This window comes from Spinacia oleracea, chromosome 2 (assembly GCF_020520425.1).
Source record: "Spinacia oleracea cultivar Varoflay chromosome 2, BTI_SOV_V1, whole genome shotgun sequence".
In the NCBI taxonomy this organism is placed as follows: Eukaryota; Viridiplantae; Streptophyta; class Magnoliopsida; order Caryophyllales; family Amaranthaceae; genus Spinacia; species Spinacia oleracea.
Genome location: NC_079488.1, coordinates 99,325,674 through 99,340,735, shown reverse-complemented (window position 1 = coordinate 99,340,735; position 15,062 = coordinate 99,325,674). Strand labels below are relative to the sequence as shown.

The window sequence follows — 15,062 nt, the reverse complement described above, 5'->3', positions numbered from 1 at the left end:
TTCGGTCATCTTTAACATTTACATAACAACGCCAACGTCTAGGCAACAACATGGTCAACACCATTAACAACATCTATAAGAGCATCAGCAACCATGATTGTGGCTTGCTGTCAACTGCTATTTACCCTCCCAAAAATTGTACAATGTTAACTTTGCTCCATGTCAATTTAGTCTCATACTTGACAGGGGTCAGATATATGACCCCTTGGGCAACCAAATTGCAAGATAATTTGCTTGTTTTTCTATAATTTTTGTGGTTGGCTGTAGATAAACCAACAACAATGAGTTTAATTATTTTGCCCAAACTTTTTTATTTGATTAATTGTGCACTTATACGTAGTACATAAATAGGTTAATTATCATTAATGTTTTTGTAATATTAATTAGTAAAAAAATATTTTTTTTAATATTTTCTTAACTTAATTCAAGAAAGAAATTATAGTTACTAAAATTAGTAACTTTGTAGGAGAAATAATATGAGGTGAGATTATGTGAAAAGTCGGTGAGAGAGACTTGTGACCTTGGGTCAATATTGTAGAAAAAAAGAAGAGGTCAAAGTAGGAGATACGTCAAGTTAGTGGAAAATGAGGTGTAAGGAGAGAGATGAGAGAGAAATTATTTTACACTTGACCAAGAGTCAAGGATGCACATGGTCTAACAACAACACTGTCACTGACCCTTTCTTTTGTCCTCCCCTCTAACACACCTCTGCCACTACACGAACCATCACTGCACCTCCTGGCTCCACCGCAACCATCTTCAGCCCCACCTACACCAGGAACACCAAGAACACCACAAGCCTCAATTTGATTTGTTCAAATATAAAAACTTTGATTTTCATATGCCAAATTTAGTTAAGTTTAATTTGTTTGAAATTAAACACCAATTACTCGAATTTATACCTAAATTCCAACAAAAGTTGCTCGAAGGTTTCCCAATATCACTCGAAACATTTTAAAATGTCTGGTTCGATTATGACTTTCCGGTAGATCTTGGTTGCGCAAGTATTGCGCGGCTAGGCTTGCTAGAGGCGGTGAATCTTGGTGGCTCAATTTCTGGAGTTAGGGCGTGATTCTGTGAATGGGGTTTGGGTGTTAATGATGGTCGAAGATGATGATGAAGGTGGTGGAGAGAGGGAGTTTTGATGGTGGGGTTGGTGCTTCAAGTAGGCGATGGTTGGTTTTTCTAGTGTGGTTAGGCTTGCTGGCAAGATCTGAAAGAGGAGGAAAGGGGAGATCATAGGGCTGGGATACAGGAGAGATTAAGGAAGGTTATGGAGGAAGAAATAAGTACTCCTTAAGAGGAAGGATTTTGAAGAAAAAAAATGCTAAAACAAAAAACTTAAAAGTTCGACCTTTTTAACCGGTTACCGGTCTTTTGGGTTCTTTGGATTATTAATGGAAAATCGTCGAAAGGTTGGATTATTTAAAGTAATTTTTCAAAAAAAAAAAAAAAAACTATGGTAACAGATGAACCACACTAGCTTTTACAAAAAAAAAAATCCTAAAACTAACCTAATCATTAAATTAAAATAATATTTTAAAGTAATGTATAATTATGAATTTTTATTTACATAAAATATATTATTAGATAATGATTTAGTGTATTTTATAAATTAAATTCATGTACTTATTAATTACACAAAAATATATTACGGAGTATTGGATTATAATTTTATTTTATTTCAATTTGTAATTTATAAGATAAAAGGAAATATATATTTACTTTAAATATAATAAATATTTGTTTCCTTCTTTGTATCGCCTACCTTATTTATATATTTTTATAGTAAAAATATTGAATTGGTAGTAAAAAAATCTTATGAATTAGCAAAGTGGGATGATAGCGATTGAGGAGAGAGATAAGCGATAAACATTGAAGCGCACGTTGCGAAACAGGTGATCAAGTCCCTTAGAAATCTTATGATTTTTTTTTTCTTGGAGACTTGAGTTTTTCAAGTTTGCCGATTGCCTCGTTTGAATGTAGTTTTATGGCTTTTGAATGTAGTACTATGCCCTCAGTTTCTCCTTTAATTATTCCCAAATCAGGCATGAGAGTTTCTGCAGCAACTTTAATATCCTTCAGCAATTCTTTCTTAGTCCTTGAGGCTTCCATCATTGTATTGTCGGAGTTCTGTATTAAACCGCCAATTTCAGACACAAGTTTTCTGGTTGCTACGTCAATTAATTTTTTGTTTTGGGAACTTATTTCATCTTATGTTTGATTAGATACTGGTAGAAATTGGAGGACGCACGCGGAAATTTTGATGGACCTAATAATATTACAAAATTGCATTGTTATCATTGATTACAGTAATAAGAATTATACAACAATATTTAGAGAGCCCATGCCTCTCACTTATCTCTTTGGTAGAACTCTTGTTTCTACCCCTCTCAACTTATGCATACAACATATTTATAGTGGGTATATCCTAGTTTCTAGATTTTTCTACACTTGTCATATATCTAGATTTTTCTTAGGATAATTCTAGACATTTCCTAAGATTATTCTAGATTATAATTTACAATCATATTTCTAGATTTTTCTATACAATACATTTCACTACTAGATTGTTGCAAACATATTATCTAGATTTTTCTAGATTAATATTTTAACAGATACTTCAATTTTCCGCTGAATTTCTCGGCTAATTCTTTCCATCCCAGACTCGACACTTTGAGCTGCATCTTGAACGGATTTCCCCAGCCATCTTTTATCATTGCTTAAACCTTTTATCCTCAATGTTCAAATTGAGGTCGTCAACCATTCTCTTCACGATTAGAGTTTTAGGGTTTAGATTTGGTTTTGGGTTTTCGCAATTAAAGTTAAAGTTTTAATTTCATTTAGGAAGTCATAGAGGCATTATATTTATAGGGGAATAATAAGTACTATTTCATGAAAATTTTAACTACCCATGTAATCAATTTTCAATTAATTTTTTTACAAATATATTCAAGTAGTAGTACATAATTTTTTTACTTTATACTAGTTATTGGGTACGTGCGTTGCACGTGCCATACATAATTATATCTTATAAATAATGACAACATTTACAAAGCTACAGCTTAATCGCGTGATAAATTTTGATATTTACATTGACAAAGAATGTAATCCAAAAAGATTACAAAAAATACAAAACCCTGTTGTATAACGTAATAAAATGGCTAGAATATTCCTCGTGTATTTCCCTTTGAATAGTCATAAAGAGCAAGGGTCAGACAACCTTTCCTATATGCTACCGAGACCGTTAACTATCAGACATGTATTGTGGGGCCTTCATATAGAACCAATCAGCCACAGTTTTGAGGGTTGATACTCTAATCTACGAGAAAGTTCATAATGTCTCTTGCCTGATGTACATACACATCGAGGGTACCGATGAATCTTCTGTGTTATAAACATTCACATTTACCTTGTTCTTTTCTGCCTGGTTAGCTATGTGAGTGGGAGTACCGCGGACTAACACTTCTAGTCTCTGTTTCTCTTGCTCAGCACCACTAACAATCAAGTTCTTAAATGGTGGCACAACAGACTGCGGGGAGTCCATTGTGCAACACAAGCATTAAAAACCTGACAGATCATAAGATTATCAAATTGTGAAGCAAGTTTGACAAAGGCTAAATAGCACGACACACAAGTTAAACTCAGAAAATACGTTCATGATGAAGTGATGAACCATAAAAAGCCAATCAAAATCATTGTTCACAGTACAAGTGCTGTAATAATTGGGTTTTCAAGGCAAATACTAGAATAAGAATAAGAACGAGTTTAGGAAATCGTTGCGCCGTGGTAACCAAACCACTGCCTTGAAAACGAGATTCGGTGCAACCGGGGTGCACAATTGTATCCACCGATTCGTTCCCTAAGGTTTACACAACTCTCAACACACAAAGGCACTTTTGGGTGATGAGATGGAGCCACATAAACTTATGCCCAAAAGAATACGAAGGAAAAGGTTTGAAGAGATACAAATATTCATGACTTAATCATGAACCAAAATTCTTCCATCCAAAACAAAAGGGAAAGGAGGAGGAGAGGAAGAGATCAATATATGTGTGTACCAACAACTCAGAAAATGAAGAGTACTTATAGGATGTGTGGAGGAGACAAAACAATCCAAAGAAATCAAAGGTTTCAAAGGAATTCAATGATATTAATCAACCATAAACCCATGATAATGAAGAGTTGATAACCCCCATAATCAAGAGAAATAATGGACCAACTTAATCACCATAATCAGAATGATAATTGTCCATAAATAATACTTAAAAGGTTATCATAAAGGAGGAATCCAAAGAGAAGATCAAAAACGGACAACACCAAGAACCGATCTCGAAACCTGCCGGTTTTCCAAAACCGGCCGGTTTTCGGTTCACTTCAAAAAATGCATTTTAAGTCCGATTTTCAACTTACACTCGAAACCTGCCGGTTTCGGAAAACCTGGCAGGCAGGTTTTGAGAAACCTGCCGGTTTTCCAAAACCTGGCAGGCAGGTTTTGAGCGCTTTTCCATCTTTAAATTCCAACAATCCCCCACTAAAGATGAGAAAAGATACCAAATGAAAGAGGAAGATATTGGGCATAAGAGGAGCTTAATACATAACACTTGGTGTTACATAAAGTAAATTGAAACCAAATGCTTAGTGAAGTGAATTATGACTTATAAACCCAAGGGTGGACGAACCTTGAAACCCTTAAGTCCTTGATCAAAGAGTGGACTAACCTTGAAACTCTAAGATTTAAGTCACGCCCCCACAACACATACCTCACTCCAAAGATTATGTGGACTCCGCAAAGTGTACGCGTTTTAAGCCATGCGTTTACCTTAGTTCTCATGGAAGCTCTAGGAAACTGCCCAAGTTTCCATAGAAGATGGCGAGTCTTCACAACCACGTAGGTGAATCCTCAAGTGCTTCTCAAAATAGCACTTAGTCAATAGGGTTAAATTATGTTCACTTTTAGTGAACCATCAAGAGCTACCTCGCAACTATATTAACACCCACAAGACCATAGATTCATTAAGAACATAATATAATGTTGAACCTCTCAAATAATTTGGTTGGTGAATCCACAAGTTGAATGCGTCCATTTCAATATGTTAGATTCATTAAGAGTTTATACAACTCAACCCTCATACAAGCGGTGGTTCTCTTTAAAGTGCATCTCAACTAGCACTCTACCATTAAGAGTTCAAAGACTCAACCTCATTCAAGCATTACAACACATGCCATAGGGATAAGCAAGTAATGCTTATTACTTTACTCAAATGGGCATGAAGCCTATCCCCCTCGACATTTCAACCATCAAGGATCATTACATGTCCCAATTCAATCTTCGTACCATAGTGCATAGCGTACCTTGCATTAAGATTTTCCGTTAGAAAGTATAACCATAAGCAAGGACATTTAAATGGTATATGCTCACTCAAAAGCACACATGGTAAAGAAATTATAAGATGCTTTGTTCTTGGTTCAACTAACACCAATTAAATTTGATGGGACAATTTTGTAAAACTCAATTTTACAAAAAGTTCTTCATAAAGTATGATCCTCAAATCAACATAGCCACTTTAGTGAAAGTACTTCATCAATATTAAACTTCTATAATTTGCATCGAAAACTTCAAAGCGACATACTTTGAAAACATAGCAAATAAATACCATTCGACCTTATCCATGATACCTTTAAAATGAAGTAAACCCTCGTTCACTAAAAATTTGTGAAATTAAAAACAACTCAATTATTTCACAGTAAATTCACAAATAATAGCTATGTCAAAATACCAACAATACATATCATTATCATAGCGGAAAATATACTAGCGTCCACAACCTAAATCATGTTTTAGGTCCTTTTAAAGGTTGAAGCTAAAAATTACATTCCACACATACCCACAAATGATATGATTTTATATTTCCACAAATCTTCTCAAAAATTAAGAAAATGACTTACTATGAAAACCAAACATTTGTTTTCATATATTACTCAAAACCATTTACTTAAATAACACTTTCAACTTTCAAGGGAGAAGACATAGAATTCAATGAAGGTTTAAAACTCAATATTCAACATGTGATGTAAATATAACTTGAGCACATCATCCACATATCGAGTAAAATAACCACACATAATTATCACCTTGGAAAAATAAGAATTGAAATTCTCCACCCAAGTTATTAATCTAAACAACTATGAGAATTCAAATTCTACACAATCAATATGCATCAAGATATCGATAAGGTACATGTACCATTACAATGGTGATAACTCCAACACACATAATGAATTCCATAAACACATAATTCTTATCCTCAAGCATGGGAACTCATCACTCATGGTTTTACCACTTAGAACAATCACTTTACATACCTATGATAAAAGAGCATGCAATATAGGAATGAAAATTAAACTGCTCAAAAATCTAAGTGATATAAAACTTGTTCCCAAAATAATAAGAATAAGAAAATCTCACTCCCTTACGTTGATAAGGTTCTCCCAATTCAAGTATAGCCTTGAAACTCCTAATAACCATCCGGTGAATAGTCATCAAACCCTTTCAAGAAAACATCTAGATATTCATATTCCTTAGGTAGGTTGCGAAACTCACAAGTAAGCTTAACTTACTCCCAAAAGCTTCCCCTCAAAGGTTAACGACAAAAAGTCTCCATTGACAAATCACGGAATTAAGGTCTTACTCATAGGAATTGAAAACACAACACAAATTCAAGGCATACATAAAAACGTCCTTTAGCATAACGGGCAATTCTCATGCCTTGAAAACTCTGACTTCAAGTCTCTTCTAAATTCAACTTGTTCACTACTAACAAAAGAATTAGAAGAAAATAGAACAATCAAGCAAGAGACACTTTAAACCCAACATGCATAGCCAAACAATTAATTGCATCATGCACAAACATGCTAAAAGAAGAATTACCGTTAAAATGAGAATACTCAAAAAAATACATACCAAAACTCATCAATAAGATGAACATCCCAAGAAGTCATGGAATTACATGCATAATAAAAAGAGTACACTCAAATAATACAAGGACCAAGAAAACAAGTCCAACATTGAAATATTAGGCACTTCCCATATAGTGGACTTAAAAGTCTCTTTTACATGACACCTAAAAATTTCGAATCTCGAATATTTGGACTCACAACCACTTTCCAAAAAACACCGGGGTCTAAAGGTTTCCCAAGAGAAACTCTCAAAAATACATGAGCATTCAAAAACAACCCCCACATGGAAATAATAAGCCCAAAAATTAAGATCATAAAATGATCACTCAACAAGGTTAAACTATGAGAAATGCCATAATAAAATTATGTACTCAACAATTCCCATAAAACCATTTTAAGATCAATAAACCCTTAAAACTCAAGTCTCAAAACTTTTGGCCAACTTTAATGAAATTCCAACACCAACACAAATAAAAAGGCTATTTAGTCTCAACCATAGAAAATTCATTAAACAACACCATACCAATCATGACAAGATTAATGGTCAAATTCCCAAAAGTGTAGTGACTCGAATAATCAGGTATGCATCCAAGGAAAATATTATACGTAAAAAATCACTCAACATATTCCAAGGAAAAGGGTTAACATAGTTTGCTTCCACAAACTCAAACACTTATGTTCTAGGGGGTCATCACAAGCTTATGATAACTTGCTCCAATGGGTACACAAAAAACTCCAAGGAATTAAATATGCATATTTCCAACAATGCATAAGAAACCATTGATTATGAAGTTACATACCCAATATTCATGGTGATAAACAAGAACTTGGAATCATACGTATACACCAATATTACTATGACAAGTTAGCGCTTGAAATGACAACGTACAAGGCTAATAATCTAATCACTATTAGAATAAAACTACTTATTAAATACCCTTAGTAAAGCAAGTACACAAAGTCACAAGCCCAAAATTCCTCTACCAAGGAAAATATGACAATGCACAAATAATTCACATTAGTCTTTGAAAGACTAAAAACATAACTTTAATAAAACTAAGGTCTCCTTATGAAATTAAACATGCATGAAACCAAAGTAAACTGTAGAGTGCAATAACATGTTCATACATCATAAATAATTCAAATACTCTACTTTCTAGTAATCATTCCAACAAACATCATTTGACAATATAAAAATCAATTTTAATATTGTCATCTTCACAAAATATAATTTGTTGAAATGACTATTAGAAATGAACATGTTAGAATAATATCTTATTAAAAGAAGTAGTTTAGAATGAACCTCCCTTGATATTAAATCAAGTATGTGTATTGTAAGACATTCCAAAATCTTCAATCAATCCTCCATCACGATATCATGACCACCATTCATCAATCATCTTCTTCCAAGACGTTACTTTTGACTTTCCGTATCCAGAAAAATCAGGTTCGTTGTTGAAGTTGAAACTGACGATCGCGATCATCCAATGACAATCCGACCGTTGAAAATCAAGCCCAAGATGTCCCGGATATTGTGTCAAAATTTCAGGACAATCGGACCACGGATGACCCTCGATCCGGATCAATCTTTGAGACTTCTCCCAGAAAAACGTGAATGAAAAACATCTTTGGAAACCCTCTAAATTCCCTTTATCTTTCACTCAAACTCACAAATATAAATTTCCTCAAAAATCATAAGAAGTATTTAGCCATTGAAATATATCTCGTTTTCAAATTGTTGTAATAATTGGGTTTTCAAGGCAAATACTAGAATAAGAATAAGAACGAGTTTAGGAAATCGTTGCGCCGTGGTAACCAAACCACTGCCTTGAAAACGAGATTCGGTGCAACCGGGGTGCACAATTGTATCCACCGATGCGTTCCCTAAGGTTTACACAACTCTCAACACACAAAGGCACTTTTGGGTGATGAGATGGAGCCACATAAACTTATGCCCAAAAGAATACGAAGGAAAAGGTTTGAAGAGATACAAATATTCATGACTTAATCATGAACCAAAATTCTTCCATCCAAAACAAAAGGGAAAGGAGGAGGAGAGGAAGAGATCAATATATGTGTGTACCAACAACTCAGAAAATGAAGAGTACTTATAGGATGTGTGGAGGAGACAAAACAATCCAAAGAAATCAAAGGTTTCAAAGGAATTCAATGATATTAATCAACCATAAACCCATGATAATGAAGAGTTGATAACCCCCATAATCAAGAGAAATAATGGACCAACTTAATCACCATAATCAGAATGATAATTGTCCATAAATAATACTTAAAAGGTTATCATAAAGGAGGAATCCAAAGAGAAGATCAAAAACGGACAACACCAAGAACCGATCTCGAAACCTGCCGGTTTTCCAAAACCGGCCGGTTTTCGGTTCACTTCAAAAAATGCATTTTAAGTCCGATTTTCAACTTACACTCGAAACCTGCCGGTTTCGGAAAACCTGGCAGGCAGGTTTTGAGAAACCTGCCGGTTTTCCAAAACCTGGCAGGCAGGTTTTGAGCGCTTTTCCATCTTTAAATTCCAACAATCCCCCACTAAAGATGAGAAAAGATACCAAATGAAAGAGGAAGATATTGGGCATAAGAGGAGCTTAATACATAACACTTGGTGTTATTTAGCATAATGACATTAGAGACAACAAAGAGTTGTCTTAAAAAACCAATTGATCTCATGACCAGGAACAAAACATGGAATTGAAGTTATCCATAGTTGAAGATATGCTCACTGGCAACCAAAAAAACTCTGCTTGCTTTAGCTAAGTTATGAGACTACAGTCACCACGTACTGTCAAGACATGGAAAAAATTCATACTATTGTAAAGATACCTTCACCAGAACATATACATTGGCCTAAATGAACAAAAATACAACCCAAAAAACAGTATTACTATGAGTTTCAAGAGTTAATGTTTGAAATCGAACCAATACCATTCAAAATCTGGAATTAGTGGCTAGGATATTTGTTGCTACAATAACATCTTTTAATTTCGCATAATCATAGTTAAGTTATATAATTCACAGAACAATCATTAAGAGTTGAACCTAAGAATAGCACAGAGTACTTGAGTGCATGACTGCAAAAATAACCACTACTCAAGATATTGGGACTTGGGATAATGATTGAGTAGATGAAATTAGCAAATAAAAGTGATCTTAATTCTTAATTTTAACCAAGGAAACCTGAAACTCAATAATTCACGCCAGATACAACATTGAAAAATAACTCACTCACTCTTAAATAAACGCAATTTCATAAGCTGAGTTCATACTTTATAACAGTGAAAAATCCAGTTCAAAACACTAGATAAAGAAAATAAACAAAAAAAAGGACGTCCTAATTCTCACCGCACATCAATTGAAACACAAATCAACCACAAATTAACGTATTAAAACACAATCAAACAAATAAAAAAACACGGAACAAACAACGAATTAAAAAGAGATATATACATAAATCTAGTTCAAACCTAAACGAATTAAATGAGTATTCTTACCTACTCTGTCAGCCATAGATAGGAAAGAGGAGAGAAGCTTCTATTGGAAGCAAGTTCGATTGAAGGAGTGAATCAGTGAAGGGAAGAAGAATGTCGTCCCGTCGGTGGGTTGAGAGAGGAGTGTTGACCCTAAAGTTTTGATGATGACAAAGCAAACTCCTGAAAATTGGTTAAGTTATGTTGCATAATAGGTTCCGAGATCCTTAGAGGGATAATGCTAAGTTAAGGAGATCCTGAGTTGGATAAACTAAGCAACGTGGAATATAAGCAAGTAATTGATCCATGTCAGACACTACATTGAAGAAATAATCATTAAGCAAGGCGAGATCCTTAGGCGAGTTCCTAAGGCGAGATCCTCATATATTATGTGGATCCTCGATGTTCCAGAGAAGGAACAAATTGGGAAGTCTTCGAGTGAAGCTTCTAAAGGTGCAACATGAAGACTACAACATATGAGTTTATGTTTAGGATTTATGTAAGTATTTAATATTGTTTATACGTAATTTGGAACGAAAGGAACCTAAGTATTTTGGTACGTTTTAAATTGAAATATATTAACTGTAATTATAAAAGAGTTTTAACTTGGAAAATCTTTTTAATAAATAAAATGAATTTAATTAATAAATGAAACATAGGATTCTGATTTATTATCCTTGTTTCTCAAGTAAAAGATTTTCCATGTTCCTTGAAACTCTCCCAACGTATTTCTGTTTAACGTACATTTAGTGTTTTGATTTGGTCTCCCTTGTTTCTCTCCAACTATGCCCATGTTACTGAGCAGTAACTGTTAGTGGGTAGTTGAGGAGAACATGGGTACCCAACCCTAAGTAAAACTCTCCTATAAAAGGAGAAGAGTTTTGGCTTTTCAAAACACAACTGATTTCTACAAAATCTATCTTAAAGAGCTTAAACGTTTTAAAAGAATCAGTTGGCAAAATAGAGTGTTCCTTGAGTTCCTTATTACTATAAGCTTTATTACGTACTAGAATCTATCTATCATATTGTATTTTGGGTTTAAGGATTGAGTGATCCTTGAGTGACTTAGAGTTAAGTCAAAGAGAGAAAGAGCGACTAAGAGTTTAGTCAAAGAGAGAAACAGTGACTTAGAGTTAAGTCAAAGAGAAAAGGAGCGACTTAGAGTTAAGTCAGAGAGAGAAAGAGTAGCACAGTAATCGAAGGGGATTGCTGTGGGGAACTCGTGTTCGAGAGGAACTCGAGTTAAAGAGTGTATTTGTAATAGAGTTATTGCATTAATACAAAAGAGTAGTGAGGTTCTTCTTGATTAGGGTCAAGAAGGTTCCTCCGTTTTATATCTTTCTTCGCTCATTGTTCTCAGTCTCTTTATTGTTTAAATTCCGCAAGAAACTTACTCAAGTTCCCAAGAAACAATTCACCCCCCTCTTGTCAAGTGTTCCTACTGAACTATCAAGGAGAAAGCAAAAATAGATCAATTTTTAAAAAAATTGTGACAAGTTGTTAGGAGAAGCGGCAACTTTTGTGTAAGACCGCCTTATCGGAAAGATCACTTTGATTGCTTAACTAATTGATTTCATTGCTTAACTAATTAGTTTTAGTGCTTAACTAACTAGTTCCAGTGTTTAACTAAATAGTTCCAGTGTTTAACTAATTAGTTCCAGTGCTTAACTAATTGATTTCATTGCTTAACTTACATGACAACAAGGTGGTCTTTTTTGTAAGACCGCCTTAGGTAAAAGTTTGTATAGGAGAAGGGGTAGAGTTGAAATTAAAAATTACGACAAAACTGTCTGGATGTTGAATATTTCAAATATACCATCAACTTTCATTTACTAAATCAATTGGCACTATATTCAAATACAACATTCTAAACCAAATTACAAATATTCAGTTCTGTTCAGATTGATTTAATTCAGTTCAGTACAACCCCATTCAGTTCGGTTCACCGAAATGAAGATAAGAAGATCAGGGCCAAACTCACCCGGTCTTAGCGCGCGAGCAAAGGTAAACCCAACAAAGGATACTAAATTTACATACATTAATAAATGTAAATGGTCAAAGTATAGTCTTGGAGCATCAAACAAATCAAATTAGCAATAATGAAAGAAATAATAGGAATTAACATTATATATGAGCCAAATCAATTATGTAATGGAATAAAAGACGTGCATGGTTGACATTTGACAAGAACGTTAATTAGTTGAAGATATAGCAAAGGAGTAATGCGCAGCACGTCGAGATAGTACATCCCTTCCACTCATACTCTATAAAATTCGGCATTAAGATCACAAATTTTAGGCTCCAATGCCAATTCATTAACCATCTTAATTAAAGTCAAGAGGGAGAGAGAGAGATGGAGGCGAGGGTGTTGATGATGATGATGATAATATTGGGATGCAGTCTGAAATTGACAGAAGCAACCATGGATGAAGCAGAGGTTTTTCATGTGAGTGGATTTGTTAAATGTCAAGATTGTTCTCAAGGCTGGAATGAATGGGTTCAGGGAGATAAACCTATCAAAGGTATGTCTTTGAATTCTTTCCCATATCCTTTTTTTTCCTTTCATTTTTATGTTTACTTTAATGCATCTAAGGTCTTGTTTGACAATTAGATAATGAAGTACTTCATAAATATTTGTTGTTGGTGGCTAATGTTGCCATTTGACAGTTTTTAGTTGCATGTTTGACTTTTTGTTTGTGTAAACATGATATAAACCATATATTTTAATGGCTCATATTAGTGGAAAAGGAAATTGGGGGATGGATATTTATGAGAAAAAATAGGGGGATTTTGGAAAGATAATATATGAGCCATTAATTTTTCATTCATTGGTTGATATTGCTCAAACTCTACCTTGTAGAGTTATTTTAAAACTCTAGAGGATCCAAAACCTGATTTTATAAGATTGATTGTTGGATATAATTAATTAACAAAATCCAAAAGCCAAAAGCTACCAACCATTTTTTGTTTTGGCTTAAAAATCAGCTTTTTACTAGGGTTACAATAAAGTCATTTAGGAAACTTATTTTTTAATGTGTTTTGCCAAATGAAAAGGGCCAAAATTCTAATAAATAATCTCGTTTATCAAACAAGGCCTAAATACGATCTTTTTTTTTTTGTTATGCGTTCATATTTACTATTTAGGCAAAATATTTTGAATAAAGTCATTGTAGAACATTCTAGGTTGTTGGTTTTAAAGTGCATATCAGCATATGCTGATGGATTATGCTCTGTATTCTTTTTTTTAGTTATAGCGTTTTTAATTTTACGTTTGCCAATGCACATCTTTGACCATTAATATCTCAAATTGTATATAAGTAAAAACTTATAAAAAGTTGATATTATAAAAATATAAATAGAGATGAATATAACAATATCTCACATGACTATGTTATAGTTTATGTATAATCTCTCAAAACCGCTCAAATGAGAATAGATGAATAGTTATATAAAAAGTCAAAACGTTACGACTAATAGAAGTTGAATATTTGAACAGGGGCAAGGGTATCAATAACATGTTTAGACGATTGCGACGGATTAGCACACTATGGAAGCGACGCTACGGACGATGACGGGGAGTTCAGCTTGATAGTAAAGAAGATAGTCCATGGCAAGAAGTTGAATCTGAAAGATTGTCTAGTGAGATTGGTATCATCCCCAGATTCATCCTGTAATATTCTTACAGATTTTGGAAAAGGGAAGACAGGGGTGAATCTAAGACAACCTTCAGTTATTTATAGGGGTGTCACTAAATATGTTGTTGGTCCATTTTATTATACCACACCTACATGTGATTGTGATGATGAGCCTGATAATAATCATAAAACTTACCAAGGCTCTTCTTGATTTTATTGTAATTAATAGCAAATCCTTGTGGCTTAATTTGCGACCTTAAGCATATATATACCATGTGTAATGAGTTGGTTAAGCGTGGAAGAACAAGAGCAAATGTCAAAATTTTAGTGGATGTAAACTATTACGGTTAACTCTTAGGCCATGTTTCTTTTTGAGCTGAGGTGAACTGAATTGAACTGAATTTCCCTGAAATTCAACCAAAAAGAACAGAGTCTTTACTCCCTCTCTTTTTCTAAGTTCTACTCACTTGCATTTTTCGCGGTGTGTAATGCACTACGTTGACCATATATGTCTCCAAAAATCCAAAACAACAGATTATCAACTTGACATGAAAATTCAAAGATTAAAGCTAGAAAGTTTAGTAAACGGGATGCACCCATGTTTGACTGAGTGTCTGAGTGTCCACAGGAGTGGCAATTAACAGGCTTATAATTCTCAATACATGTATGCTCCAGAATTTCATGTGCATACTTCTGTTGAGATAAAAGCATAAAAGAAGGAGTACGAGTGACAACAATCCCAGAAAATAATTAAGGGTCCAAAATAGTGTATAATAGCAAAAAATATCATCAAAGAAAATTGTTTGAATAGCGTAAAAAATCAAAATAGTGTAAGCCGGGTTAGAGAGACTGAGAGCAACTCCAATGGTTGAAAATATGACCTGTCCACGAAAAAAAGAATATTTGAGCAGGTAGCCCACCATTGTTGCAATAATGACATTAGCAGCTACTGTAGCTATTTTGGGCAGGTAGCTCA

General features: G+C 34.1%; 1 protein-coding gene and 1 long non-coding RNA gene across 2 annotated transcripts; one reads left to right on the top strand and one right to left on the bottom strand.

The window, feature by feature from the left end:
• Positions 1 to 2,960: 2,960 nt before the first annotated feature.
• On the bottom strand, positions 2,961 to 10,612 carry LOC110803675 (uncharacterized). Its single transcript, XR_002537527.2, has 2 exons — positions 10,476 to 10,612; positions 2,961 to 3,570 (listed from the first exon to the last, which is right to left on the bottom strand). It is a non-coding gene; the product is annotated as an uncharacterized lncRNA (long non-coding RNA).
• A 1,853-nt stretch (positions 10,613 to 12,465) lies between these two features.
• On the top strand, positions 12,466 to 14,506 carry LOC110803670 (uncharacterized). The gene is made up of 2 exons (XM_022009205.2): positions 12,466 to 12,973; positions 13,948 to 14,506. The coding sequence occupies exons 1-2, from the start codon at positions 12,805 to 12,807 to the stop codon at positions 14,295 to 14,297; spliced, it is 519 nt and encodes a 172-aa protein (XP_021864897.1). The 5' UTR covers positions 12,466 to 12,804; the 3' UTR covers positions 14,298 to 14,506.
• Positions 14,507 to 15,062: the final 556 nt, after the last annotated feature.